At 40.9% G+C, this 23,350-nt stretch overlaps 1 protein-coding gene across 1 annotated transcript in view; it reads left to right on the top strand.

Moving 5' to 3' along the window:
* ppfibp2b (PPFIA binding protein 2b) overlaps positions 1-23,350 on the top strand; it is a 172,310-nt gene that overhangs the window by 140,850 nt on the left and 8,110 nt on the right. The window contains exons 7-21 of the mRNA XM_079682416.1: positions 5,742-5,969; positions 6,807-6,899; positions 7,427-7,519; positions 7,884-7,995; positions 9,350-9,411; positions 9,551-9,626; positions 9,736-9,818; positions 9,977-10,044; positions 12,534-12,599; positions 12,741-12,801; positions 13,757-13,910; positions 17,065-17,097; positions 17,711-17,846; positions 17,970-18,089; positions 21,134-21,284. Coding sequence (XP_079538542.1) covers positions 5,742-5,969; positions 6,807-6,899; positions 7,427-7,519; positions 7,884-7,995; positions 9,350-9,411; positions 9,551-9,626; positions 9,736-9,818; positions 9,977-10,044; positions 12,534-12,599; positions 12,741-12,801; positions 13,757-13,910; positions 17,065-17,097; positions 17,711-17,846; positions 17,970-18,089; positions 21,134-21,284 — 1,536 coding nt within the window. The remainder of the gene's footprint in view (positions 1-5,741; positions 5,970-6,806; positions 6,900-7,426; positions 7,520-7,883; positions 7,996-9,349; positions 9,412-9,550; positions 9,627-9,735; positions 9,819-9,976; positions 10,045-12,533; positions 12,600-12,740; positions 12,802-13,756; positions 13,911-17,064; positions 17,098-17,710; positions 17,847-17,969; positions 18,090-21,133; positions 21,285-23,350) is intronic.

The raw sequence follows: 23,350 nt of genomic DNA, 5'->3' as shown, positions 1-23,350 counted from the left end.
AATACATTTGCAACATAGGTAGTTTGCTAAATCTCTCTAAAAAGGTCAAATTTAACTTGTTTTGCATCAATCTTGATACAGGGTACTTATTATATGTTTTAGTTTGTATTCCTAAAGTTTTTAGTCTACCATCCCATCATTCAAGGGTGGTTTTCAATATAAGTAGTTTTTTTTTTGGACGGACACAATAATTAAAAAATGTTTACTGTGTTCAATCTGAATTTACTTTAAAATAAAAACATCTATATTGATTCTGACACTTCTACATCCAACTCACAGGTGTAACCTTGCTTTGAGAAAAAAGATGATTAATTTAACCCTTTTAGAAGGGAAAATATGGTCATTTGTTCTGGGAATGTCATTTTCGAGCCTGAGACCTGAAAAACAGGCTCGGGGCTTAACAGGTTAATAACGCGTTAACACAAAAAAAATTAACGCTACTAATTATTTTAACGCGATTAACGCATGTGTATGTTTTGTCCTCTGCCGCCCCGTAGTTTCAGAGCGCAACGAGTTTAAAATACCATCTAAAAGCTGATGCTGACAGCCCCGCTCCTGCCGCCTGCTTGCGGCAGACCACACTTCCAAGCTCACCGGCAGGCACCGACTGGCCATCGGGAGGACCGGGAGGGTGTGTGTATGTGTGGCGCGAGGGAGAGAGAGACCTTACGTGTATTGTTGTTGTTAGCATCTGGTGCTAGTTAGCTGCGCTAACGGATATAAGGAGCTGTTTAAACGAAAACAGAGGAGCGACATTTCGCCGACAACTGCACCGAGCACTTGACTTTATGCAGGTAGCCAGACAGTGGGACATTGTACGAAAAGTCAGCACACTCAACATGATTGCAGCGTCCAGGCAGCTCCCGTTCCAGCATATGAAACGGACACACACACACACACTTTGTAGCCTATTGTATTATTGAGTGAGAGAGGTTCCAGGTTGAATTGAGGCGGATATTTGTAATGTTCAGAGGTTGTTGTGTTTAATATTCATGAGAATATTTGCCATTGTTCAAATGATAATAAACATTTGCATAAAGCATATTTGTCCACTCATATGTTGATAAGAGTATTAAAAACTTAAACAAAAATATTCCTCTAAGGTAGCCTACATTTAGAACAGATATAAAATGTGCGATTAATTTGCGATTAATCGCGATTAACTATGGACAATCATGCGATTAAATATTTTAATCGACTGACAGCCCTATTAGAAATAGGTCTATAGTTGGCTAAAACCTCTGGAACGAGGTTGTGCTTTTTAAGAAACGGTTTTATCACTGCTACTTTGAATGATTGTGGAACATAGCCTGATAATCAAGACATATTCATAATATTTAATAAAGAAGTACTAATTAATGGAAAAACTTCCTTCAACAGCTTAGTTGGAATCGGGTCTAAGATACACGTTCATGGTTTAGAAGGGAGAATCATTTCATTTAATTGTTCAAGGTTTATGGCTGAAAAGCATTCTAGTTTACTATCTAGTGTAATATTATAACTTACGTTACGCCGGGAGCTGTTGATAACACTATACTGGTCAAAGGCAAGAGGTCATTAATTTTGTTTCTAAGAGTAACAATTTTATCGTTAAAAAAGCACATAAAATCATTATTACTGAGTGCTATGGGAATGAATAGAAGGCTCAATAGAGCTGTGGCTCTCTATCAGCCTGGCTACAGTGCTGAAAAGAAATCTTGCATTATTCTTATTCTCATCTATAAATGAAGAGTAGTAGGCTGCTCTCGCTTTACGCAGTGCTTTCTTATATTCATTGAGAGTAATATGCCAAATTAAACGAGATTCTTCAAGTTTAGTGGAACGCCATATCCTTTCAAGTTGTTTCGACTTTTGCTTTATTTTGCGGGTTTCGGCATTATGCCATGGAGCTAATCTATGTTGTTTTATTTTCTTCTTTTTCAAAGGAGCAACAGAGTCTAATTTTATTCGCAGGGCATCTGTAGCACTATCAACAACATGATCAATTTGGGGTGGTGTACATTTTGTATAATTTTCCTCCCCTACATGCAGACATGCTATCGAGTTAAGTATTGGTGGAATCTCTTCCTTAAATTTGGCTATAGCACTAACAGATAGGTTTCTGCTGCAGGAGCTTTTGGCTAATGCTTTGTAGTCTAGTAACAGTACTTCAAAAGTTACTAAGAAATGGTCGGGTAAAGCAGGATTATGCGGTTCGACTAATAGTTGCTAAATTTCAATACCATAAGTGAGAACAAGGTCGAGAGTGGGATTATAGCAGTGGGTTGGTTTATTTAAACTCTGACAGAAACCAACATAATCTAATATAGAGTTAAATGCAACAGTAAGGCTATTTTTATCATCGTCAACATGAATATTAAAGTCACCTACGATAATTACTTTATCTGTTGTACCAAAGTTGTTAAAAACTCAGAGAATTCTGATAAGAATTCTGAATAAGGACCTGGTGCACGGTACACTGTAACAAATAAGATTGGCTGCAAAGTTTTCCAGGTCGGATGCGTAAGACTAAAAACAAGACTTTCAAAGGAGGTATCATTTAATTTTGGTTTAGTATTGATAAGTACATTTGAGTCAAAGATGGCTGCAACTCCACCTCCTCGGCCTGTGCCTCAGGCAATATGATTATTGATATGGCTGGGTGGAGTGGCCTCATTTATGCTGACATATTCTTCATGTCTCATATATATCAATATTATAATCTGATACTAAATAATTGACCAATATTGCTTTATATGCTAGAGATCTTATGTTTAAGAGACCACATTTAATCTTCCTGTTTTGTTGCACTGTAGTAGTTGTTACATTTACTTTTATTAGGTTATTAAGTGTGACACCTCTATTAGGTTTTACTTTAAATTGGCCTTGGGCAGACACACACACCGTTAATATTGGGTATTTTATTGGGTTCGGGATTCCTATGGATGACTGCCCAGGAGAGAGTGCAGAGAAGCGTGTAAGACTGCGACTCCGCCTCCTGGTCTCAACTCCAGTTTGTCATGGACTACGTCCACATAGCCCTGAAATGTTTGCCCAAATGAGATGTGCACCTTCCAAAGTAGGATGAATGCCATCTCTCAATCAGACCAGGTTTTCCCCAGAAGGCTATCCAATTATTTACGAAGCCCACATTGTTTGCTGGGCAAATGATGACATGCGGCTATACATGTCTTCATTGATCAGATTGTGGAGGGGACCAGAGAAGATTACGGTGTCCGACATTGTTTTAGCATAGCTACACACCGACGCCACATTAAGTTTGGTGCATTCTGATTGGCGTAAACGAACATCATTACCACCGACGTGAATAACAATCCTACTGTATTTACGTTTATTCTTAGCCAGCAGTTTAAGATGCGCCTCAACGTCGCCCGCTCTGGCCCCCGGAATGCATGTGACTGTGGACGCTTCGGTCTCTAAATTCACGTATCTCATAATAGAGCTACCAATAACCAGAGTTGACTTCTCAGCGGGTGCCTCGCTGAGTGGGGAATATCTGTTAGATAAGTGAACGGGTTGGTGTTATGCCCCTTCAGAACAGTCATCCACTCTCCCTGCTGCTCGGGAGTTGCCGGGGGACGGCTAAGAGGAGCTACCTTTTGCCGGTCCGCACCGGCTAACATGGGCTTTACTGTAGCTGAGTTACTTTCTAAGATGCGGAGCCGGGCTTCTATGGCTAAGATTCCCGCCTCCAACCAAACAACTATACTACATTTAACACATGTATCGGTACCAGTAAAGGAGGTAGGGAAGTAACCAAACATGAGACAGGTAGAGCAGGAAATAGCACCCGAGGGTGGGGAAAGAGCCATGGCTAGCTATCAAGCTAAAGTAGCTACCGTTAGCAAACCCGAAAAGAGTGAAGGCAACTGTGGAGTTACAGTCGCTAAGAGAAGGAGAGTTGTGAGTGCTTAAACTGTAGTAACGTGTGATTACAATGTCAGGCAGTTGCCGTGATCAAAAGTTTTAAAACTATTGATTTAAGTTAAGATAATAAGCTATCAGCAACAGAACAGGCACACGGGATACCCAGAAGTGACAACAATTATATAATGACTGTTACAGAGTCATCATTTTGAGAAAAAGACCTTTAAAGTTTCCTCTTCTCTGGAATCCATCGATCTGATTGATTATTAGCGGAGCAAATGATCAAAATACTGCGGAGCGAAGATATTATCATTTGGATTACTGGTCTGGGGGAAGCTCGTGAGTATGTGTGTGTGTGTGTATCGTGTGTTTGTGTAATTTTGCGATTTGTGTGTATTGTGTTTGTTTCCTGGGGAAAATACACACGAGAAACACCGGCTGTTGTTATGCCTGTTGTGACGTTAAGTTACTCTGTTCTCCGTTTGTAATTATGCCGTTACAAGCTTCAAAGTTGTATTTATCATCTGAATTTGCCGAAACAAGCTTAATTTTCTGAAAGCCAAGACTTTGTTTGATTTAAATCAGATTAAAACCAACTGTAACGGACCCTGCCGTGTTATCTATGATTACTATACGCCTTACACTCATAATTTCTGCCGGAGGGAGGGGAAGCTGCGCTGCGCAAGAGCAGATTGCGAGTGAGAGATGTCATCTTCCCTTTACAAGCTTCAAAAATGTATTTATCGTGTGATTTTGGAAATAAAAGTTTCATATTCTGAAAGCCAAGACTTTGTTTGTTTAAAATCAAACAAAACACCCGAGCCCCGAAAAAGTGTTTTTTTACACAAATCCACGTTTATTTTTAAATGAGCCTAGTTCGGAGAGCGTCAGGGGGCGGTGGCAGCAATATTTTTTAAAGGGGCGCGTATATGTGTTTTGGGGGGCATTTTGTAGGCTATGTTGTATAATCTAACATTTGAAAAAAAGTGTGGCAAAGTGTTTGTGTTCACCTGGCTCTGGATGTCTGCTCTTGTGTCCTCTTTTCAGGGGCACGGAGGCAGGCATGTCTCTGCTTTCCTCTGTTGTGCTCTGTGTGTGTTTGTGTGTGTGTGCTGTTCCTCTCCATCTGTCTGCAGAAACACTCTCTCCGTCTGGGGCTAAACTCTGGGTCAAGGCCCAGTTTCAGGGTGGGGCTATCACATAGAGGTTTAACAGGCTGTGATGGTCCACTGGGAGACAGATCACATCAGCAGAATTTTTGGCAGAAATAATGTGAAAATGTATTGAGTACATCACCACAACAGTACTTCCCATATCAACACTGCAGTCTGCTGAAGTGCTTTCATCCTGTAAAGAATGTCTGCTATGATCTTTTTATATTGCAAAAATACTTTGACCCCTTAAGTGTTGTCATTAAGTCAACTTTGTTTAAAATCAAACATCCGTATGAAAAGTTAGCCTTTTAATGTTTGACATTTAATTACTGCTTGAGGTCCAATCTTAAACCCTCTAAAACACATTAGTGATTTTTAGCTCCCTGAATAAATTGGACCCAATGATCCATTCCCTCATTAAGAGTGCTGTTAGTCCGAAGATCACAATCCAACCCTAGCCCACCACCTGCAATCTCTCATGACTGATAGTGTTTGCTTCCTCACCTCTCTGCTTGCAAACTGGACTGTCCTCTTGCTGCAGTTAATCTAGAAAAACCTAGACAACGTAATGTCCTCCCTCTTTTCCTGTAGCAGATTGGATGTGTTTACGCTTATGGTAAACAAATATATGTTTTTATTAAGGGACGCTTCTTTTTGCTCTTCGTCTCACCAATTAATCTCTTCTACTTCATTTGTCCCCCATTACTCCGTCCCTCCTAGTGTGTGGTAAATCTCATCAGTGATCTTCAAGAGCAGATGTGCAGGTTTCAGGAAGAGATCAGCACTCGTATTCAGGAGAAACGGGCACTGGAGGAGAGGGAGGCCCAGCAGGGGCAACCCAGAGGCAGCGACCCCCCGGGCCACAGCCTGGGGGCCGGGTCAGTCAGCTCAGACCTGAGCCTGGCTGCCTCCGACCCCCTGAGGCCCGATGGAGGACAGAATGTACATGTAGGGAGACATAATGGCTGAACTTATCTTTCACTCCTTCCCCACCATTTCTTCTCTTCCTCCCTTCTCACTTTAACCGGTCCACCCATCACACGGTATTGGACATTTCCACTGAATCAAACTAACACTGCTCTTGTAGTTTCTTTGCAGAATGTCTGTGTGTGCGCTACAAGATGCTTGGGTCACTCTCTACTCTGGTTTTTGCAGACATGGATACTTTGATTGGTTTTCCAAATACTTCCATACATCTGAGGAGTTATTAAGGTTGTTGAATGAGTCAGTAACACCATAGGGAAACCTAGTAAGTAATGTGAGTAACCTACTGTAATGGTTGCATGAATATAAGAGGGCAATAGTTGCAGCTTTCTCCGCTCAACTCCTCAAGCATTTGAAGCATTTGGAAAAACACATTTCAACCACTGGCTGGTAGGGCCTTGGACCAGGCATTGTGTCATTATCCGATTTGATGTGGTTTGCTTGCATGACAGTGGTTACTTTCTCTACTAACCAAGTTGACATCTGTCCATTTCCTCCTACAATGACCAAGTGGATGGGTCATGTTACTGTACATGTCATTTAACAGTATGTTTTGGTGTGCAGGCTCGACAGCTTTAGTCTGGTTCTGCTTCCTTAGGTGTATCCTTCTCCTGTTTGCTGCACGTTGAGGTATCTTTTTCCGGAGGATGATGTTTTTATCTATTAACCACTTCAGTTCAGTCCTAGGGACCTCTATAACCACACTGATTGTCACCTGATGTTTTCATTTCCTCCCTTGTTGGCTTGTGGACAGTTCAGAAGTGTTTTTGTAAACAAGGCTGTATTTTATTTTTTCTACAGGATTTGCTTCAAGAGGTAAAGCAGCTGAAGAGAGAAGTGGAGGATTTGCAGGGCGAGAAGGGCCAGTATGAGAGAAAAATAAAAGCCACAAAGGTACATTTTAAACCAACATGTAAAACCAAATCCTCAAATCTTTATGATCAGCCAGCTGTTACACATACAGTATATACATATAGGTTATATGTTTTAGTACCTTACCCTGTATGTAATGTGGAACTCTTACTGAAAGTATCAAGGTCACAGTCGAGTAGCATCATTTTATTCTCAATTTTTCCACAAGAACACCTGACATAGATATATTTGCTAAACCTGAAGTCTGTTCTGTAACTGATGAGGTGAACTTAGTTTGGTTGCACTCCAAGGCTTTATAACTGTGAGCCAATAGGGTTTAAGGGGTAATTATCCCTAAACACATTGTTTGTTGTTGCAAATTGCAAACTGCCAGTGCTCCCTTCCTCCTCTCCTTTCCTCTTCTGTATCTACGAACCACTCTCTGCAGCTCTTTCTCTTCACTCTCCTTTGTATTCTCCTCATCTCATCTCTTCTCATCCGTCACATCCTCTTCCTGTGTCTCTGCTCTGTCAAGCTCTATCTCTTACTCTCTTCATGTGTGTTACCAGTCGCTCATGAGCCAGCTGTCCAGTCTGCAGCTGAAAGTGGAGCACATGCAGCTGGAGAAGCAGCAGTGGGAGGAGAGCTGCCACAGTGCACAGGTGCCCCCTCTTCCTCCTTTCCTGCTGCTTGTCTTCTTGCTCCTATTTGCCTTGTTGTTGGAATGGGGATTTTAGCACAGGGTTTGTAAAGTCCTATCTGAGCTTTCAGAGTTCTAGCCCTACCTTGATTGAATGTGGAATCATTCAGTACCTGTTTTTTTGTCCCATTGTGTAGTAGTGGGTTTTGAGGAGATGCATACATTATTAACAGCTAACCATGCTTTGAAATTAAATCAGCCCAAAGATTTGACAAATCCCATTTTATTCTACTTGACTCGATGTGGCTCTCACATAAATGACATCAACCTATAAATGAAACCTGAAATACTACTACAGTACATATACGTGTACTCTTTCTCCACAGGCCGACATATCAGAGCTGCAGCAACTCCTGGCCTCCAAAGACGCTGAGATCGAATGTCTGCAGACACAACTGATGGCAAGAGGCGGCACAGCTGACGAAAACACAGAGAGAGGTACACAGCTGACTGACCAATCACATTTGTCAGCCACATTACTGAATCATCTAATCAACATGTCTCTTTCCTTTGCTTGACTTGTATCTGACTCTTTGCCTACTGTAGAGGAGGAGTATATCAAGCAGCTGATGAACAAATGTAAGGCATGGTGTGCTGTTTTAGCTGGTCTCATTTTCAACCTAACTGCTCTGCTTATAAGCCATGTAACAATCATTTTGTCAAGATATGTTAGTTGGTTACATACAATTATTCAGTATAATGTTGTTGATCGTTTTATGTGATATCAGTTCAAATCTAAACAAATCCAGAACATAAACATGTTTAAGCCTTTTAGCCTCATCATTAGGTTTATGGTGGTGGAGTGTTTGGTTTAATTTTGTGTTGGTTGTAGTAAACTTTCCTGTTTCATTAAACCAACGTCGATAAGTCTCTCAATCCTTTCAAACCGGTCTGCTTAACATGATTTTCCAATAGTTTTATGAGTGTTGAGTAGTGCAACATGGAATGAATAAATACATAGAGGATTTTGTCGCACTTATACAATGGCTACTGTCCAGACAGTGGCATATTTTAAATCAAATTAGAAATGCTTACTTATCAAATTAGAAATGCTACTTATTAATGCTACTTATTAAGGCTTTACCAGACTAATCCTGACTAATTGTGAATTTAGACCATAGAAAAGCTCTGCATATTTAGTTGAGGTGACATTACACAGTGCTGTCAATCTCTCTCGCTGCGGCAGAACCACACACAAACCCCAGTGTTGCTGTCTGCAAAAAGGTTTATATTTTTTACCACAATGCCATCAATTGCATCTTTTACGTTAACACCCCCCTCCTCATAATTGCTGTAGCTGTAGGTTTGGATTTTGTTCTTAATTTGTATCCCAAGATTAATCTTCAAAGCTCCTTCAAAGCTATAGTGTAAGATTGTTTTAGTTCCTTTTTAAGATGTGTTTTTGCATTTGAAAGGATATGAAATGTCATGTGGTTCAGCTGTGTCTGTTTGTGTGTTTTGTGACAATATTTTAAGAGCTTATTTTGTGTAGATATTTCCTTTAGGATTCCACAGGATTACTCAGGTTGTTGGTATTTGCATTGAAGCAATACACAGCAACAATTCTATCACTGTGAAAATGTACAGTGTGTGTGTCAAAGGTGATTGTGTGTGGCCAGTTGTGCTGTCACTATGCATTTGTTTTGCCTGTTTATTCACATTAGCATGGCAGTCATGTCTGTTGCCAACATCCGACAGGCTCCCATCAGGTCAGATGCCCTAAATTACAGAGACTTGTGCTTACTGCGAGTCCCAAAATGTAATTTTCACCCCTCCTTTTTTGCTTTGTTAGACCAAGAATACCAGAGGCTGAAGGTTGGGATGGAGTCTTTGTTAGCTTCAAATGATGAAAAGGTAAATTCAACTAGGTTTACCACTATTACCATGACAAATATTTCTTTAATGTTCCGTTTAAAAGTTATTTTGAAGAAAAAAAATTGGTCCCCTTATTTTACTTGATTTATATAATGTATGTGTGTATTGCTGTTAACAGGAGCGACGTATAGAGGAGCTGAACATTCTGCTTGGCCAATACAGAAAGATGAGGGAAGTCATGGCACTCACACAGGGTAAGAATTACATAATTTTCTCTTATGCAATATGAGGTTTGGATGAAGTACAATGTAAGATACAGGTTTTCTTTGTGTTTTTTTATGTATCAAGTTTGTGTTTAACCAGGGAGTAGTGATGAGGATCTGAGTGGCAGTTCAGGAGTCAGAGCCTTCACACATAAAGCACACTCTGATATTGTCAGGTCACAGGTAAGATGATCAAGTATAAACCTTTTTCCAACCTACATTCATTGCACTTTGCATATCATCCTACAGGATTCATGTCCTGTAAAACAGCTTTCTGAAAATGGACCCCCCTACACATTTACAAAAGTAAATGAACTAAATTGTGTTTTGCCTTTGCATAGATGTCATCGCTGTCATCTTCTCCATTTGTGCTATCTTCTTCCCCCTACCAGAGAGGATTTGATTCTAGGTATAAACACACAAAATACACATGCAGCAAACATCTCACAAGTTGCTTATCCATTTCAGTGTTTTACCTAGCATAGATGGCGGTCAGCACTCCACTAATTAAGAGAAACAGACAGCTAGAGCACAGGAGCTCAGCAATGTAATGCTGTGGATGAAACGTGTCTCACTTATAAAAGGAGTGGCTGTGGCTTGGAATCAGAGGGTCAGTGATCCCCAGTCCCTCCAGATCAGAGCAAGATACTAAACCTCTAATTGCTCCTGTAGGAATTGAAAGTGTTTGCTTGTTGCTTTGCATAAAAGGGTCAGCTAAATGACATGTAATGTTGTTTAAAAGGAAAAGGTCCTTCTAAAAAAGTTCAAGTGTACACATATTTAAACAATGTTCACTGCTTTACCTCACCATCACACAGCCCTGATGGGGAACTGCAGCCTTAGGCGCATTCACACCGCAGTACTTTTCCCACAAAGTTTCATGAGAACTTAGTTCATCAGAACTCTTTAGTTCTGATTAACTAAGTACAGATCGAATGGAAGTCCCCGGTTGTTGGGGACTTGCTTCAGTAGAAGCTGCTGGGACTCCCAGCAGCTTCTACTGAAGCCTTCCGAGTAAATCGCCAGAACGCCGACACCTCCTCATCTCCACCACTCCCATGTTTTATTTTGTGTTGCCATAAGTTAGTCTCTCTGCGTTTCTGCGCTGGGCTAATGCTAATGCTAATAATGCTAATAAAATGGTGGCTTCACAACACTTTTTTTGAGTTTTACGGGGCGTGGTTTGCAATCCGCCTAGCCAATCAGAAATATAGCTCTTTTCTCACAAGCGAGCCGCATGAGAGTCCCTGCTCTCTAAGGGGGTAAAAAGGTTCTCATTAACACATTTTAGTTCCGGCTCTTTTTGGTGTGAACGCGACATTTCGGAACTATATCGGAACTAAAGTGGGAAAAGTACTCCGGTGTGAACGCAGCTCTTGTTGTAGGACTGAAAAGGCTGTTTGATGTCAAGGACAAGCAGTGAAAACCAGTAGCGTGGCGTGGGGAAAAAGTGTGGGGAAGCCAATAATACGTCCTTTCTTTTGGGGTGGGGGGGGGTGTGGTGGTTAATGTAATAACGTAACCAGATGAGTGATTACAGCGCCCGGTATCATTCTACACACATTTGTATCATACAGATGCAGGACTTACACACGCCTGTTATCTGACCGACAGGTCCGTACGCACTCTCCAGCCGAAACTCTAATAAGCATTCATTCACGAACTAAATCAGGAGACCTTTAACGTTTTACGTCCGATTCGCTCCTTTGTTCCTCGCTGTACACAGCTCCAGTTTGGGCATTGGCCTGTCATCAGATTTTATTTGTTGTTGCTGCTGCAGCGGAAGTTTAGTACAATTATTTTTGATTAAATACTCCGAATCTCTACCCTCCATAATTGCACTTGCTTCAGTTGCTTGCTACTTTCTAACGGCGGTGAGAGTGGTGCAGTGACGCTATCTATCTTCTATCGATTAGATTTATGAGTCGAAAATTATAAAAGTAGGGTAGACATGTGGATATTATCCGACTGAACAAAACGTGCATTTACCTAACAGGTTCGTTTTCCACTGACCTTTTTTCGAGCTATTTTCCAAAATCCTATTGAGAAATCCCATTGCTATTTTGTCGAGGGAAACCGAGCGCAGCTTACTTCCGCTTTTTGGGACGCGTCACTGCACCACTAAGTTGATACGATTTGATTGGATTGTGAGGCAAGGGAAGCCAGCCGCCTCTGGCTTCTCTTGGCATGGCCCTGACCAATCACAGGTTGGCAGGGGCATGACGTGAGCCTCATCTGATTGGTCAATCCCTCAAAAAAATGTCACCAAGGGAAGCAAATTTCGGCTGGCCTCCTCTCGCAACAGAGAGTGCAATCTACTGTTTCACCATAACATCTAGAAGGGCGCTGTTTCACTCTTTGTGAAATACTCAATGAGAATGGGGGAGAGACGGGCCGGCAGCAACAAACAACAAAGAATTTCCGAAACTAAACAAAGTGTTTTTATTTATTTATTAAAATTACAACTACAATCCAAAAAAACAGGGAAAGCCTGGCTTCCCTTGACCTCCAGGAGAAAACGCCACTGGTGAAAACATTCTAAATATATCGTCCTCATAAATCAAGGGGGGCCTTTTCCACCCACCCATATCTAGTTTCAATCACTCTGCTGGAGGTGATACACTAAATAACTACACATTTTAAAACCTCCAATCTATCCTGGGAGGCCGTGTGTCAGTGAATAGTGCGCTGAACTTTGAATCAGGGTGTAGCAAGTTCGAGTCCCACTGCAGTCAGCATGTCGTTGTGTCCCTGTGACACTTCACCCCAAATTGCTCCTGTGGGGGTTGCCCACAGTACTGAATGTATGTAAGTCGCTTTGGATAAAAGCGTCTAAAAATTGACATGTAATGTAATGTAATCCCTTTAATCTGAACCTTTGTGTGCCATTTGTTGTAGTATCCATGACTCTATGGACACAACACTGGTGTCCACTGGGGAAACAAGCTTTTGTAATTGGTCATGGTGAGTAGAAGCTTTTTATGTTTGTTTATTTAACAGCGTGCTGTTTGCTTTCAATGGACTCAAAGTCTAGACAGTCATCATAATATATGAAAATCAATAAGTGATATGGTGGCATCCATTTATTATTTTCTAACTTTCAAGGCATCAACGCAGGTTGCTTTCCAGCAGTCTTGAAGAATTGCAGAGTGGATCATTACAAAAGGTTGGTTTATTCATAGATGAGCCTTTTTTGAACCACCATACCTTTTGTGGCAGCTCTACAAGATAATGAAGCTATCATCAAAGAAAGACTATTGCATTAATATAAACTATATATTTATATAGATATATTTATTGAGATACATATAAATAAAGAATAAACATTCATGTTCTTTTAATCTGTGATTGCGTGAATGCTGATCTGCTAACTCAGAGTTGTACGTGTGTGTGCATGTTTCTCTTTATTAGTCCATGAGGCAGTCAGCAGAGTTACTCTAATGCCGAAGTGGTTCAATGGCACACCCCTCGTGGGGACGCAATCATGTGATCAGCTTAAAATGAAGCAGACATCTGATTGGCTACAGACACTCCCCTATTTAGAAAAATGCATTTGTGAATCTAGCGACGTCAGGGGAGTCTCAAAAATCAGATTCACTCTCAAAAAGCGGTTTTACGCAAATGGCATTTGTTTATCCTTCTGTCAGCATTTATTTATTTTGAGACTGATCTGAGCCAATATTTGACTATATACACACACACACACACACACACACACACACACACACACACACACACACACACACACACACACAGAAAGGGCCAATCCCCACTTGAAGGGACAGTTGTGCTCGGTATCATGGCTGCCTCCCAGATGTTTCCATGTAACAAATCAAAGGCTTTAAGACGTTTAAATGAGAATGCCCAGCCTTGATGGAAATATAAAGGGGTTATACCTCAAATCAGTTCAATACGCTTAAAACATCCCATAGCTGAAGCAGATAAATACCAGAATAACATAGTATCTTTGTTTTCGAAGCAGGGATCAGTGAATTGTGAGATCTTGCATGAAAGAATAGTTCACTTCTGTTACTATACTTTCACAGACATTTGGGTCATTTATTTGAGATGTGGTTCTAGACCAGACAAATAACACACTGGTTTTGTTATATACTCTTCAGAATCCTCACATGGAGCTGAGCAAGTACCAGACTCTGCCGGGGAAACTCATGATAAATAAGAGAGAGCAGAGAGCCAGGAAGCATGGCGACAGAGAGGGAGAAGAAGAGTATCTGTCTCCAGTCCACTGCTTCCAGCAGGAGGACTACGGTCTCAGTGAGTTTCTCCATTCATCACTGATACATCTTTAAATCATACAGTTTTGGAAAATTCAGTATTTTCTACTTCTGAAAAAAGAAAATGTTTCAATGAAAGGTTTTGAGAGTCGAGTCTGTCAGAGTAAGTTTGACATTGAGCCGTATGCAAGAACAATAAAAAAAATGTACAAGTGATCTAAGCGGACTCAAAATGTGATTAAGACTTTGGAAATACAATGTGGAACCGCTGTTCTGACTACCAGATATTTCCTCATTGAAGAATCCAAGACCGGCCAAAGGGATCACAATCTCCTTCTCATTTTGGCGGCCTCTGTTAGCAGGTCATCTGTCTTCGTCTCCTCAAGTCTTTTGCATCTGCATGCTCATATCTTAGCAGCTTCCACTCTGCCAATCTCAGCTCCACCTCTTGTCCTACGTCCGTGCCAGCACCTCCAATAAAGACACTTATTTATTTTTTTAAAAAGCTTGTTGTTTTCGGAAAAGTTGCTATTTTTCAAACATAATTTTTCACTGCTCTAAGAACTACATACTAATTTGACTTTGCCTCAATTTTGGTAACTCTCTTGCAGTGCAATTAAATCCACCAAATTAAAATACTACTGAGGCTAAAGGGGAGATGTGTCCTTGGAGAGACCCTTTAATGTAGTAAGAAAGCTAATTTAATATTGAATAAATCAACTCAACTAACTTTGCTCCTACTGCTTCCTTCCTACTACTTGCATAAATTAAATCAATTAATGCTCTGATTATAAATAATCGTTTTGCTCTTTTGACAAATGGAGCGAAGCCTGCGAGCTAGTTCAGGCAGTCAACTCGAGCACTTCATTATAATTCATACATAACGCCCCTTGCCACTCTACAACCAACCAAACAGAGTCTCCTGAATATGCCGCTCTATTTAACATGCCAGGGGCCTCATGTATAACGTCGTGCGTAGGATTGACGTGGGAAGGTTGCTTCCGTAGTAGAAATCCGAAAAATAGGTCCATGCATCTTCCGCCACTTTTCGATTCACCAAACATTGCGTACTGGGGAGGAAAGTGCGTACGGCACTTCCTACGCCGGTTTCCCTTTATGAAACACAACCGACTCGAAATTCGGTGCAGCTTTTGCGGGCTTCACGTAACGCCCATATTTTCCTATAAATAGTCAAAGAAACGCCCTAGAAATTCATTCATTTTGACTGACTGCATGGAGAAGATCAAAGGAAATGACGACAGAACAGCTAAAAAAAAAAATCTCACACCTTGTCAGATTTTGGTCATTTTGGGGAGTTCGAGATAAATCATATTGTTTGGTGGATGCAGTTTGAACCAGAGTAGCAGCATGGAGGTCGGATCGTCACCAAAATAAATAAATAAGTGGTCCGAAAAAGGTTATAATGACAAATAAAATACACATAGCCTTCCTCAGGCAGTGTGTTTGTACCGGGGACAGGAGACCCCCCCTTGGTGAGAAACTGTAAGAAATGATCGGGGAATCCCTCCGGAGTGGACTCATGATGAGTGGATCTGAATTATGTTTTTGTATTTGGTGGTTTGTGTCCCAGCTGTCGATCAGCTGTGCGCAGCGTCTCCACTGCAGCCTGTGCATCTCAACCCCCCCCCCCCCCCCCTCCGCAGCAACTCTATATCCACCAGTTAAAGGAAATACAACTCATGTGTTGTGTTATATTAGCTGTACAATTTACCACATATGGTGTTCTTAGTTTCCATACCTCCTGTGTTTTACGAGCGACTTATCAAGTAGGCGGCGAACGGCATAAAACACGATTAAACATATATAAAACCATGCTCGTCTCTACAACCTATAGAAATGCAAAACGACGTCAGCTTAGACGTAATTCTGTCCTCCTGCTTACCGCATCATTTATGAGAAAACATTTCATAACATTAACACAATATATTCGAGGTGGTTTTAAATAACAAATCCGTATTTATTTATTTCTCCCAGTTATGTTTTTGTATGCACTGAGGAGTCTCAAACAGGAGTTTGTTAAATCATTTTAAGATTCGCTTTAATCAATGTTCGAAAATGAATTCTTCATATATGATAAATGAGAGGTAACATTCTATTTATGGTATTATTTCCACATATTTCTCTCCATTCTTCCTTCTGCCAACGGTGTCGCAGTTTCTCGTCTCTCCCGTTTTTGTGCTTAGTGCGCACGCATGGGTTAGAGTTTGCCTGGAGGACCGCACGTTTTCCCGTCAAGTTAGTATTTTATAAATCGCAAACATTGCGTAGAAACTGCCGTACGCCATTTTTTTTAGCGTATATCCCTTTATAAATGAGGCCCCTGATCTCTCTATGCATTGCTTGATGCTGCTTTGCTGCAGCTACTTCCACGTCGCTGCTGCTTGCCTGCCCCACCACCACCCCAGCTTCCACCTGTAGGCTCTGGGGGTTAGTTATTTAATCATCACTCATCGTGCTATGTATATCTGTGGAGTGATGAGACCCGAGCCTAGTCGCCAAACTCAACTATATGCTGCTTTTAATAAACATGTTAAAGAAACACGTGAGTTGTCTGACTGACATAATATTTTCCAGTCAGTTATTTTTATAAAAAGGCTTCAAGCAACTCAAAATTGGGATTAAAGGACTTCTTCATCACTCATGAACAGAACTCGAAGCAGTGGATTCAGAGGGCTGCGAGATGGCGAGGAGTTCAAGCATGAGGTTGTATGCAGTTAAAATAGCTTAGACATCCACAGTAAATAAACAAAGATGCAACCTGACTTCCAACGTTGCTTCACTAAGCGTACTTTCACTCCCAGGAAAAGCAAATCAAGCAAGTGCCTATAGTTTTAATTTACACATAAAGTATCATTATTTAAACTGATACTCAAAGCGCACAACTTCAGCTCAAATCTCCAAAACTCGAAACACATTGACGGCTCTGCACCCAATTTGCAATTCAAGTTGACACTTTTTGCAACACTGCACACTCCTCTGTCTCCTGACCTGGACACTGATGTATCCTCCGTTATGTATTTCCCCCAAAAGTGATGTGATGACAACATTTGTTTTGGAGAAAAATGAAATAAAAAAAATGGTATATTGTGTTTCTGCACATATTGTTGTAGACTTGTATTGCAATATTTCTGCCTGCTTTTTTCACTTCACTTACTGTGTCTCTTCTGCCACAGGATCCCCCGGAAAACATGACCACTGTGATGTTGGTGGGTATTGCATCTGAACCCCAGTGTTCGTCAGTTCTTAAATGCATTATTGTATTAACAAAGAAAGGATGCATACATTTCTGTTTAACATAATAACATCTAATGATGGATACTGAATGTGCAGGCTAGGATCATTCAGAAAAACTTTATTGGTCATCAATCGATCAATTGAAATATTTTATATCATGTTTCCAAATCCCATCAGATATAAAGTAACATTTAGGGGTTGCATGCATTGTCTCTTACCAACCTTCCTGCTGTTTGGTGCATGACAGGAAGTGTTTTTTGTGTTTATCAGATCTCTCTTACAAAGAAACCAAACATAAAGAAGACTACAACACTTCCTGAATCAGTGGAATCTGCCAAATTGTTTACCATACACTACTATAAATATCAAAACTATGAATGTGCAGCTTTACAGTATTAGCGTTTCCAATCTGTTGATTATTTAATTACGCTTCTTTAAGATGTCATTAAATAATCAACATATTTCAAACCACACTATACCATATGGTTTTCCTGTTTTCTCTTACAGGAAAAACAGGAAAACCATATGGTATAGTGTGGTTTGAACTCTAGGGTCATTGTTCTTTTTTGTGTTTTTGTCTGGCAGATCAACCAGAAAAACTTAAGGAGTGTGTTCTGTCAGATCAGTCCCCCCTTTCCTCTGGAGTGGACTCTGGACAGCAATCTCCTGTCTCACCAGAGAACAGGAAGAGTCAGAGAGGCATTAGGAAACTCTGGGGGAAGTATGTTTTAAAGACTTCTCTGTTAGATATATACACACATACAGTATACATACAGACACCACACACAGATGTGACCTTCAGGGATATATTGTCCCTAAAACATAGTGTTTCTGTTGTCCCCAGGATACGTCACAGCCAATCAGGCAGTCCTGCCCAGGGTCACGACCCCGAGCTGGGAGAGCTCAAGAGGGGGGGTTTCCGAGCTACAGCTGGACCAAGACTGGCCCGTTCAGGGAACCCACGGTATAACACATATTTACATACAGTATATAGATTTTTTTTTCATGGATCCCTGAGAAGCAAGTAAAAACAAATAAGGCTGATCCATTGTGTATGTTTGGAAGGAGGTACACAAGTTTAACAAGCCTGTTAAACAGAGCCAGGGTTTCTTTGACTTAGCTGGCTTGACTCAAATAAAACCCCTGATTCAGTGTTGTATTCAATTCACCAATTCACGAGTCCAAGTCACTCTCGAGTCACCACTCTTCGAGTCCAAGTCCGAGTCACCAAGGGAGAGTCGTAGTAGAGTCCAAGTCCGAGTCACCCAAGGAGTGTCCGAGTCGAGTCCGAGTCATCATTACCTGTGTTCGAGTCCGAGTCCAAGTCCGAGTCACCTAAGAAGAGTCCAAGTCAAGTCCGAGTCACAACTCTTCATGTATTAACGTTCGTGGATATATGTGTTGAAATGTAGCTGCTCCTCTACATTGCTTTTATCCTGTCATGTTATACTAATCTGTCTATTGAACTGCTGTTAAGCCAGTTTGGCTACAATTCTTGTAATAGGTGCTATACAAATATAAAGCTTATTACTAATATTATTATTATTATTATTATTATTGTAAATTACCTTTAATATGTCTAACTATATTTAAAATGAGTTACCTTTTAGAGAAGTGATTATATGTGTATGCCAATATTTTCCTATGGTAAAGTTTTCGCTTTGCACTTTTATTTTGATAATAATAATAAGATCGGGACTCTTATTTTGAAGGAACTTTTACTGGTTAAATCGGTTTACCGATAAAGATTGAGCCCCAGAAAGCACATGGCTACTTAGCATGCAAAATGACGTCATTCTGCATGTTAAGTAGCCATGTCCTTTCCTGTTATTGGCTGAATCTTTATTTATTGATTATATCACGTTACTCTGATGATAGTGAAGCCTATATGTCTGAACTCGATCCTTAGAGTAATGTGTTACGGAGCCTTCTCTTCAATATTGTTTCCACATAACGAGCATTTTGCGTAGCTCTTTTCCAATGTGGAAGCAGAATGTGTGAAAGCATACAGCACGATGCGGGGTGTGTCTCTAGACATCTTTAGACTGGAATAGCGGGGCCCAGTACGTGAACTCGCCTCACAGGTGCACATGCCAGGATAGAGGACATCAGATTCCAGAGAAAACTTGCTCGAGTCCGTCAGAGATGGAGTACTCGAGTCCTGGACTCGGACTCGAGTGCCGATTTTCGGGACTCGGACTTGGACTCATGAATTCTCGCGCACGATGACTTGGATTCGGACTCGGACTCGGACTCGTGAATTTTTTTCCCCACGATGACTGGACTCGACTTGTACATTGACGCTCTGACTTGGACTCGAGCAATTTTTCCTGGAGTCTGATGTCCTCTATCCTGGCGTGTACACATGCGAGGCGAGTTCACGTACTGGGCCCCCCTATTCCAGTCTAAAGATGTCTAGAGACACACCCTGCATCGTGCTGTATGCTTTCACACATTCTGCTTCCACATTGGAAAAGAGCAGCACTCGAGTCCAGGACTCGAGTACTCCATCTCTTCCCTGATTAAAGTAATGGGTACTGCAAATCTGTGCCTCCAATTTAATTCTAACTTAACAATTGCACATTCTGCAGTTCTTAAACTTTAAACTTGATGCTGCAGATTTTAATGTTATACTCAAGAACTGCATTTGGGTCTAACACTTGAATCAATTTGTTATTATTATTTGGGATATGTACCAACAGACTGAGAATATGTTAAAGCTGCATTATACAAGCATTTTAAAACACACTTTAGCAAATCAGTCACAAAAACGACCGAAGTGGGGAAATCAGAGTTGGAAGTAATTTTACCGCACTTCATATGCACGTACATCATACTGATAAAAAAATATAGCACATTATTGATGTATGCTCCATGCAAATTTGTAGTTTTTTTTTTTGAGAGCCAATGTGGAGAAATACACAGAGAAGACTATTATACTGTATAATAAAACTAAATACACACTTAGTAGGGGGAGGAAAAAGTGAAAAAAGTATGTACAATGTAACTTCCTTTAAAATAACAATAACATAAAACAGTACGCTTGATCAGATTTTCTGTATCACTGATACGGTATTCATTCTCTAAAACCAACAAGAATTCGGCCAGTTCGAATCTTTTTATTTAGTGTGATTTTTTGGCGTATTTGTTTGACTTTTTCAGCCAGTATACAAAGAAAACACCTCAGACAGTTTTAATCTGTCAGTTTCAAATTTGGTCAGTGCCTTCTAAAGACCTTGAGGATGAAAAGTTATTAACCTGTTAAGCCCCATAGCCCTCCAGTAAGGCTCCATGTTCACATAGCGTCTTCTTCTGACCGCCGGGGTCTTTTTCCCACACTCGCCTTTTTTGCAGCACAACCAAGTGAAAATATTTTCACTTTTTTTTTTCGTGTCTGTAAGTTGTCCTTCATAACAAAGAGCAAAAAGCCACTTTCATCGAGCAGATCATCCGGACAGACACTGGATGTTGCTCCCGGTGAGTGTGTGAATTTGATCTCCCTACATCTACACCTGGTGCTGTCAAACCGAGCAGTGAACTCATTCAGACAAAGTGTGAGAGCAAGCATATTCCGGTAGGTGTTCATGGTGAAAAAGTTGAGGGGGCACAGCTAATCTGTCATACAACAGCAGTGATATTGTCTAGATATGTTTAATGAAATCCTGGGCTTAGGCTCTGCCCTCTTTCAGATATTGTTCAGCTGTTTCTAGAGATGCAAGGAAGCCTGGATAACCAATAACATTCACACAACAGCTTTTCTTTCAAATGTGTATCACTCTAAGACAGGGGAGCACTGGAAGCCTCTACTCTCAATGTTTGGGAAGTTCCTCTTAATGTTTCATAAAGTGAGCACTCCGCTACACACTCCATTGTGGGCTTTTTTTTGGAACAGAAAACGGCTAATATTAGCTTGAGTCCTACACTTTAAAACTGTATGTGGCTCCAGGTCCATTAGTCTAATCTTTAAACATGATTCTCTGTTCTCTGTTGATCTTTTTTTCATGTCAGAGATCTGAAGATGCCTTTTTGTAAGTGGAGCAAAGAGCAGGTATGTGACTGGCTTGAGGAAATTGGACTCGGCCAGTATGGCGTCCTTGCTTGCCATTGGGTCACCAGTGGTGATACTCTACTGTCTGCCACCATACAAGGCATAGAGAAGGTACACTGACAGACACACACACACATGCTGACCAACTACTGTATATGCTGCATTTTTCATAATTAATGCATCTGTCTGGATCTGTTGGTCTACCTCACAAATAATCTTCCATTCAGCCTGTCAAATCTGTTTCGCTTCTACCTGGCTGATCCATGATGCTTACTGTCTTTATCACGTTCAGATTGCTCACCTTAGACCCCCAGCCTCTGTTTCTATGTCACCAGGATCATAATTAGTTCATTCACTCTCTGTCGGGATTCGGGATTATTAGGACTCAAATGCAGTTTGAGGAGAAGCGGGATTCAGAGTGTAACAAAAGACGAGCTTTAATTACAAAAAGCTGTTGACAATTAAAAACAAGACAAAAACCATGAATCTATAAACAGGTAGCACGAGGTAGCATCCAGAAAAAACCCGACAGTGACAAACATAGAGGGTGACAGGAAAGGGGGAGGCAGAAACACAAGGGCAACAGGTGAACACAATCAGACAATCAGACACAGGAGGGCAAACACAGGAAGGAAGACAAGAGACATCGAGAACAGGATTTCAAAAATAAAACCACAGCTAGACAGACAAAACTAAAATTGTGACACTCTCATTTTTTTCTTTATCAGGTGAATCTTTAGGATTTCAGCAGTGGTAGAATGTAACTAAGTGCATTTACTCAAGTACTGTACTTAAGCATGTCTTTAAAATACTAGTACTTTACCATTTTATTTTCTCTCCTACATTTCAGTGGCAAACATTGTACTTTTACTCCACTACATGTATTTCGTTTTTATATATAAAGAACACATTTTTATGTTTTATGATGTGGTGCATTCCTGTAATACTTAAGTGTCTAAATTGGCTCACATTGATAGCGTTAACAGCTGGTTTCTGTAAACAGACTCAAAGCGACTCTAATGGCGTGTTTCCACTGCAGGCCTCGCTCGGTTTGGTAGGGCCTTATTAGGCCCGGCTCACTTTAATGCTGCGCTTCCATTACAGTTTAGGAGCTGGGGCAGTAACTATAGTAACACAGTGTAGGCGGAGCCGTGACATCATCTTCAATGAGCACCCGTGAGCACCCCAGAAAAAACAACATCAGCCGTTAGCTGTTTGCACTCATGCTCCTCATATCTGTTCAGAAACTAGACAACAGTTAAACAAGTACAAACCACTGACTGTCTGTGTCATGGTGAATACAGTCGCTGGTTTATTTATGTCTGTATAGGCCGTTGTGAGTGTGGACGGTCGGAGCGTATAGCCTATATTGCGTTAGCTTAGCCGATCTCCATTTAGACAACAAATCAAATAGAGGTTTTATTTATATAGCACATTTTTAAACGATTTTTGGTCGAGCCAAAGTGCTGTACATATAATAAAAATACCCTACAGTAAAGACACTTTACAGCAAATACAACAGCACAGTTTGTGCAGAATATTAGTATGAGAAAACGACACCCTCTGTCCTTAGACCCTCACATCGTACAATGAAAAACCTCTGGAGAAAAACCCACAGTTTAAAGGGGAAGATGGGAGAAAACCTCAGGGAGAGCGACAGAGGAGGGATCCCTCTCCCAGGACGGACAGACAGAGATGCCGTGTGTAAATCGAAGAGATAATACATTTTACAGCGTAGGTAGACCAAATGTTTGGAAATGCATGTGTCTATAATAAGAAGATCACGCATTTTAAAAGGTTTTTCGCCTGCCGTCTTGTCTGCAGACTTGTCAAAGCATTAATTCATGGTTTTTACTAACCGGTATTAGTATGTTGTTACTTCGGCATCATTTTGAAACGTGTATTACAATTAAATCACGGTCAAATATGTTCATCTTGTTGTTTTTGTAGCCCCCTTGACAGCGATTCTCTCTCTAGTTTAGCAAACATAGCCCGACTCAGCCCTGTTTGTTGGCCTCGATAGAGCCACGATTTAGTCGGGCCAGAAAAAAGGTGAAAAAGTAGCCCCGGGCCAAAACTAGGCCAAGTGGAAGCGCAACCAAAAACGGGCCCCGCACGGCTCGGCACGCTTAAAGCGAGCTCCTCGCTGCAGTGGAAACGCGCCATAAATGACCCTG

Source organism: Notothenia rossii (assembly GCF_949606895.1).
Source record: "Notothenia rossii genome assembly, chromosome: 5".
Taxonomy (NCBI): domain Eukaryota; kingdom Metazoa; phylum Chordata; class Actinopteri; order Perciformes; family Nototheniidae; genus Notothenia; species Notothenia rossii.
The sequence above is the reverse complement of the archived record's forward strand: the minus strand, read 5'-3'. Positions and strand labels throughout refer to the sequence as shown.